This window comes from Grampus griseus, assembly GCF_964374135.1.
Source record: "Grampus griseus genome assembly, chromosome: 5".
Taxonomy (NCBI): Eukaryota; Metazoa; Chordata; class Mammalia; order Artiodactyla; family Delphinidae; genus Grampus; species Grampus griseus.
This window is the reverse complement of record NC_138998.1, coordinates 66,930,983-66,937,966: the sequence shown is the minus strand read 5'-3', so window position 1 is coordinate 66,937,966 and position 6,984 is coordinate 66,930,983. Positions and strand designations below refer to the sequence as shown.

General features: G+C 36.6%; 1 protein-coding gene across 1 annotated transcript; it reads left to right on the top strand.

The window, feature by feature from the left end:
- Positions 1-993: 993 nt before the first annotated feature.
- Positions 994-6,669, top strand: LOC309823138 (putative E3 ubiquitin-protein ligase HECTD2; the record flags this gene model as incomplete). The annotated part of the gene is given in 4 exon segments (XM_082655301.1): positions 994-1,068; positions 5,033-5,104; positions 5,108-5,522; positions 5,525-6,669. Coding segments are annotated over 4 exon segments (1,707 nt in total).
- Between the last annotated feature and the right edge of the window lie 315 nt (positions 6,670-6,984).

The following is a 6,984-nucleotide window of genomic DNA, read 5'->3' as shown; positions in this document are numbered from 1 at the left end:
GATCTGTGCTTACACACAGGCTTCTTGGTGGCTGCATCAAGAGCCTTAGCATTTCATGCCCGTTTCTGGTGTCCCTGCTGATAACCATGACTTGCGCCTGTCTCTGGAGCTCGTTTAGGTGGTGCTCTGAATCCCCTCTCCTTGTGCACCCTGAAACAGTTGTCTCTTGCCTCTTAGGCAGGTCCAGACTTCTTCCCAGTCTCCCTCCCGGCTAGCTGTGGCACACTAGCCCCCTTCAAGCTGTGTTCACGCAGCCAACCCCAGTCCTCTCTCTGGGATCTGACCTCTGAAGCTGGAGCCTCAGCTCTGAGCCACTACCCATCCAGCGGGTGAGCAGACAAGTCTCTCAGGCTGGTGAGTGCTGGTCGGCACTGATCCTCTGTGCGGGTATTTCTCCTCTTTGCCCTCTGCACCCCTATTACTGCACTCTCCTCCATGGCTCTGAAGCTTCCCCCAGCACCCCCCATCTCTGCCAGTGAAGGGGCTTCCTGGGGCGTGGAAAACTTTCTCCTTCACAGCTCCCTCCCAGAGGTGCAGGTCTCATCCCTATTCTTTTGTCTCTGTTTTTTCTTTTTTCTTTTGCCCTACCCAGGTACGTGGGGAGTTTCTTGCCTTTTGGGAAGTCTGAGATCTTCTGCCAGCATTCAGTAGGCATTCTGTAGGTGTTGTTCCACATGTAGATATATTTCTGATGTATTTGTGGGGAGGAAGGTGATCTCCAGTTTTTACTCCTCTGCCATTTTGATGGTCTCTGCAAGATACATTTTGAAGGTAGAGGTAATGGAATTTCCTCACAAAATGAATATAAGGTATTAAATGAATAAAACAATCGGTAATGTCTCCAAGGTTTTTGGGTTTTTTTTTGCCTGACTAAATGGAGAGATAGAATTGCTATCAATTGAGAGGGAGGACACTGAAGTTGGAGCAAGTTTGGGGCATAGAGGTAGCAGTTCATTTGAACAGGTGAAGGGTGAGATGCTATAAATTATCCAAATGGAGATGCTGAGGACACAGTCGGGTATACAGAGTCAGAGCTTGGGAAACAAATTTGGTAACCATCAGCAAAAAGTTGGTATTTAAACCTATGAGACTAGATGAGATCATTAAGGGAGTGAGTGAAGACAGAGAAGAGAAGATCAAGGACTGAGCCCTGGGTTCTTCCATGTTATCAGTCTGGAAAAGAGGAAGTCCAGCTAATGACACTGAGCAAGAGTAACCTATGAGTTACAAGGAAAACCAAGAAATAGAAATGTGAGCATTATTAAGGAATATGTAGTTAATATTCTCTTTGGGAACATTGGCATGCTTTTTTTTCTTTTGCCATTTTGTAAAGATTTTTATTATGAGCAGAGAGCTATGGTTTTTGTTTTACAAGAAAGAACATGAACTATGAAGGCCAAAATCCTGAATAAAATTGAAAAATTTACCTCTAATCAACTATGTGATGCTGGTCAAGTGCTGTATATGTCTTTAACCCTCCATTTTTTATCTGCAGAATATAAATAATGGATATGTAAAATGTGTGCATATAAGAAACTTTACTTTTATCAATTTGACATAAAATATCCTATATCTTTCATTTCCCCTACATGCTATGAATAATTCCAAAGTTTCTTCATATTTTGACTTGCTTGTTGTCATAAGAAAAATTATATGACTAATATGTTTTATAATTTCATAATACATGTTTAACTTCTAGGGAAACTGTGCTTTCTCTTATTCAACAGAAAAAAGTGTTTTGGTTCTTTACCCAAAGCCTTACATTTTCAGTTCTTACCTGTTCTGGCATATTATAATTTGTATAGTTTGTAACAGGTCTTTCTCTTTTGTTTCAAATGGAAATCAACTATTGTTGTGAAACATTTACAGACCTAGATTTCTTAGTTTCTCAAAGTCCACTTGTGTACTAACAATCTGTAAATCACTGAGCCTTAGAAGAGAGCTTCCTCAGGAAGGAAAACATAAAACATCAGAGGCATGAGATCTGAAATCTTTTTATATCAACACCCAGTGTTTAGATCTGGTTCTGTTTAACATTTGATTGGTAGAATCTTGTATCCTAGAAGAGTAGGTAGTCACCTCCTTCCCTTTTCCTCTCTCTCCCTCCATGCCCTACATAAACAAAACTAATATATTTCCCTCAAATCTCATATATTGGAGCTTTACCCATCCTTTAATGTCTGACAAAAATACCACTCTTTCTATAAAAACGTTCTCATCTCAATCATTTGGAACTTTCTGATTATCACCATTTTATAATTATTATTATTTTTAATGGGGATATATGTATAATTATTTTTATAAATAGATTTTCTTGGACCATTTTATTAGATACTCAAAGGTAGAGACTAGGCCTTATGTATACACTTACCTCATATAATTTAAATTTAGTGGTTACTCAAATATATGGGTTGATACAACAATAGCAGAATACACTTTTTTTTGTGGTACGTGGTCCTCTCACTGTTGTGGCCTCTCCCGTTGCAGAACACAGGCTCCGGACATGCAAGCTCAGTGGCCACGGCTCACAGGCGCAGCCGCTCCGTGGCATGTGGGATCTTCCTAGACTGGGGCACGAACCCGCGTCCCCTGAATCGGCAGGCAGACTCTCAACCACTGCGCCACCAGGGAAGCCCAGAATACACTTTTTTTAAAGCACTATGGAATATTCACTAAGATAAGCCATATCCTGGGTCATAAAACAAACCTCAACAAATGTAAGATACTTGTAATTTTTATAGTATGTTCTATGAAAATAATAGAATCAAACTAGAAATTAGTCTAGTCTCTAAAAACGTCTCTATACTTGGAAATAGCCTAAATAATCCTTGGGTCAAGGAAGAAATCTCAAAGTAAATTAAAAATTCATAGAACTAAATAAAAATGAAAATACAACATATTAAAATATGTGAGATTCACCTAAAGCCTCTAATCAATAACGTAAAAAAAAATTTTTAAAGAATGACAAAAAAATAGGAAAAGAATAACAAAATATACCCAAAGCAAGAATAAGGAAGAAATCATAAAGACACAAGTAGAAATCAATGCAATTGAAAACAGGAAAACAATAGAGAAAATCAATGAAAAAAAAGTTGTTTCTTTGGGAAAAATATAAAATTGATAATGCTCTACTAAGGCTGACAAAGAAAGCAACTAGCAAAGACATAAATTACTACTATTAAGAATGAAACAAGAAACATCACTACAGATCTTGTAGTCATTAAAAGCATAAGAGGAGACTACTACAAACAATTCTGCAGTCATAAATTCAATTTAGAAGAAATGGACAAATTCCGCAAAACCCACAAACTACTAAGGCTCAGTAAAGATGAAATAGTCAAATGAAATAATCTTATTACCTTTAAAGAAATTGAATTTGTAATTTAAAAGCTCTCCAAAAAGAAACCAGACCCAGATGTTTCACTGAAGATTTCTACCAAACAGTTAAAGAATACAACAATTTTATATAATCTCTTCCAGAATATAAAAGTATGCAAAACATTTTCCAACACATTCTATAAGGCTAGTATCAACATGATATCAAAACCAGACAAGGACAGTACAAAATAAAAAGGAAAGAAAGAGGAAAAACATCTACAGACCAGTATCTCCATGAGCTTACACATAAAAACTGTCAACAAAATATTAGAAAATTGAATCCAGAAAGGTATAAAAAAAGCATCATTACCAAGTGAAATCTATAACGGGTATGGAAGACTGCTTCAACATTTGAAAATCAATCAATTTAATTCACCATATCTGTAAGCTGAAAAAGAAAAATCAAGTGACATATCAATTGACAAAGAAAAAGCATTTTAGAAAATCCAACATTAATTAATGATAAAAACTCTAAGCATATTAGTAATAAAGTGGAATTACCTCAACCTGATGAAGAGCATCTACCAAAATTTCCAGCTATCACCATGCATCAAGAGTGAAAGACTGCCTCCAACATAAATCACATGCTGGGCCACAAAGCAAACCTTGGTAGATTTAAGAAAATTGAAATAATATGAAGCATCTTTTATGACCACAACACTATGAGATTAAAAATCAACTACAAGAAAAAAAAAAAAAACAGAAAAAACACAACCACATGGAGGCTGAATAATATGTTACTAAACAGCCAATGGATCACTGAAGAAATCAAAGAGGAAGTTAAAAAAAAAAACCTAGAGACAAGTGAAAATGAAAACAAGATGATCTAAAACCTATAGGGCACACTAAAAGCAGTTCTAAGAGGGAAGTTTATAGTGATACAAACTTACCTTGGGAACAAGAAAAATCTCAAATGAACAACCTAAACTTACACTTAAAGCAAGTAGAGAAAGAAGAACAAACAAAACCCCGTTAGTAGAAGGAAAGAAATCATAAAGATCAGAGCAGAAATAAATGAAAGACAGACTAAGAAAAATCAATGAACCCCAAAACTGATTGTTTGAAAAGATAAATAAAATTGATAAACCTTTATCCAGAATCATCAAAAAAAGGGAGAGGGCCCAAATCAATAAAATCAGAATTGAAAAATAGTTACTACAACCAGCACCACAGAAATACAGAGAATCATAAGAGACTATTATGATCAACTATACACTGATAGAACGGGAAACCTAAAAGAAATGGACAAATTCTTAGAAAGGTACAATCTCCTAAGACTGAATCAGAAAGAAATAGAAAGTATGAACAGACTAATTACCAGGACGGAAATTGAATCAGTAATTTAAAAACTCCCAACAAGCAAAAGTCCAGGATTATATATATATATATATATATATATATATATATATATATATAACTGAATCACTTTGCTGGACACCTGAAAGTAACACAATATTGTAAATCAAATATACTTCAATAGAAATAAATTAATTAAAAACAGAGTGGGCTACCTGGGTTCTTCAGTGGGGCTAATGGCTGACTCTGGGAGGGCTCACGCTAAGGAGTACTTCCCAGAACTTCTGCTGCCAGTGTCCTTGTCCTCATGGTGAGACAGAGCCACCCACCACCTCTGCAGGAGACCCTCCAATACTAGCAGCCTCAAGACATTCAGAAGACAATATTAAAGGGAATCATTAACAGCCTGTTACAAGAATGGAAAAGTCCATGAACAAAAGATTATCTCAGAGCATATTTTATACTTTTACAGAATCCTCAATTTAATAACACATCTACATATGTCATCTATGCTCACTTGCTACGACAGAGAGCTATGTTAGTGGAAGTTGACCATCATTTCCTAGTTCACTGGTTTAAAAAATTATCCCAGAAGAGGTTCAAACAATTGGTAGAGAGATTGCTGCAGTTTATTTCTTTACACCTGTTTCCTGCAAAGTCTGAAGAATTTCCACCTATATCAAAGTGTTCCTGGTGGATCCCATCATCATCTAAAATGTTGGCTTTACTTAATGCTGCAAACAATTTGGTTCTTCCTCCCCTTATTCTTTATACTGATTTCTATAATTCTACATTGGATCATATTGATCTCATGGAAGAATACCACACCTGGCAGAGCTTTGGAAATTCTCACAGCAAAGTCTGGTGGATAAAGTATCTAGAAGAGAGAGACCTGATATGAATATGTTATTTCTAAATATGAAAGTAAGGTGGACATATCTGGTCAGCGATTCTCTTGATGAGTTAACCCGGAAAAGAGCAGACTTGCAAAAGAAGTTGAAAGTTACCTTTGTAGGGGAAGTTGGTTTGGGTACAGGCGGCTTGACTAAAGAATGGTTCCTTCTTCTAATTCGACAAATTTTTCATCCAGATTATGGCATGTTTACGTATCATAAGGATTCATACTGCCATTGGTTTAGCAGCTTTAAATGTGACAACTATTCTGGATTCCGATTGGTTGGAATTCTTATGGGACTAGCTGTTTATAACAGCATTGCTTTGGATATTCGTTTCCCCCGCTGCTGCTACAAGAAATTATTGAGCCCTCCCATCATTCCTAATGACCAAAATACGCCAGTAGGCATCTGCAGTGTTACCACTGATGACCTGAGTCAAATTATGCCTGAGTTGGCCCATGGATTAAGTGAACTCCTGTCATATGAAGGCAATGTTGAAGAAGATTTCTATTCAATATTTCAGGTGTTTCAAGAAGAATTCAGAATAATTAAGTCCTATAATTTAAAGCCAGGTGGTGATAAAATTCCAGTTACCAATCAAAATAGGAAAGAATATGTACAGCTTTATATTGACTTTCTTCTCAATAAATCCATCTATAAGCAGTTTGCTGCATTTTATTATGGATTTCACAGTGTGTGTGCTTCAAATTTCCTAATGCTTCTTCATCCAGAAGAGGTTGAAATTCTGGTCTGTGGAAGTCCTGAACTGGATATGCACGCCCTGCAGAGAAGTACTCAGTATGATGGCTATGCAAAAACCGACTTGACTATACAATACTTTTGGGATATTGTGCTTGGATTTCCTCTTGACCTTCAAAAGAAGTTGCTACATTTTACCACAGGAAGTGACAGAGTACCTGTAGAAGGAATGGCTGACTTGAACTTTAAAATCTCAAAGAATGAAACTTCAACTAACTGGTTGCCTGTGGCCCACACCTGCTTCAATCAACTTTGCCTTCCCCCCTACAAGAACAAAAAGGACCTGAAACAGAAATTGATTATTGGAATTTCAAATTCAGAAGGTTTTGGACTTGAGTAACCTAGAAGACTTGAAATATATTTTATATGTAGCATTCACTTCCCTCTCATTGTGCCTTTAAGCTTTTCATGTTTCTGTCTCAAAACACCTTGACAAAACTCACCAACTTTAAAATACTGATTTTTTAAAAATCAAATATGAAGTATGTTCAGTAGAGGCATGGTTTTCTAAAAATACAACACTGCTTGAGTGAGAAAAAGACCAGATGGCAGAGGCAGGTGTGGGTCCAGTCCCTCTTTTTTATAACACTTTATCATTCTCCATAAGTAGTTTGTCACAGGTATTCCACTGGGAAAGCATTGTGCAGTAAAGAAT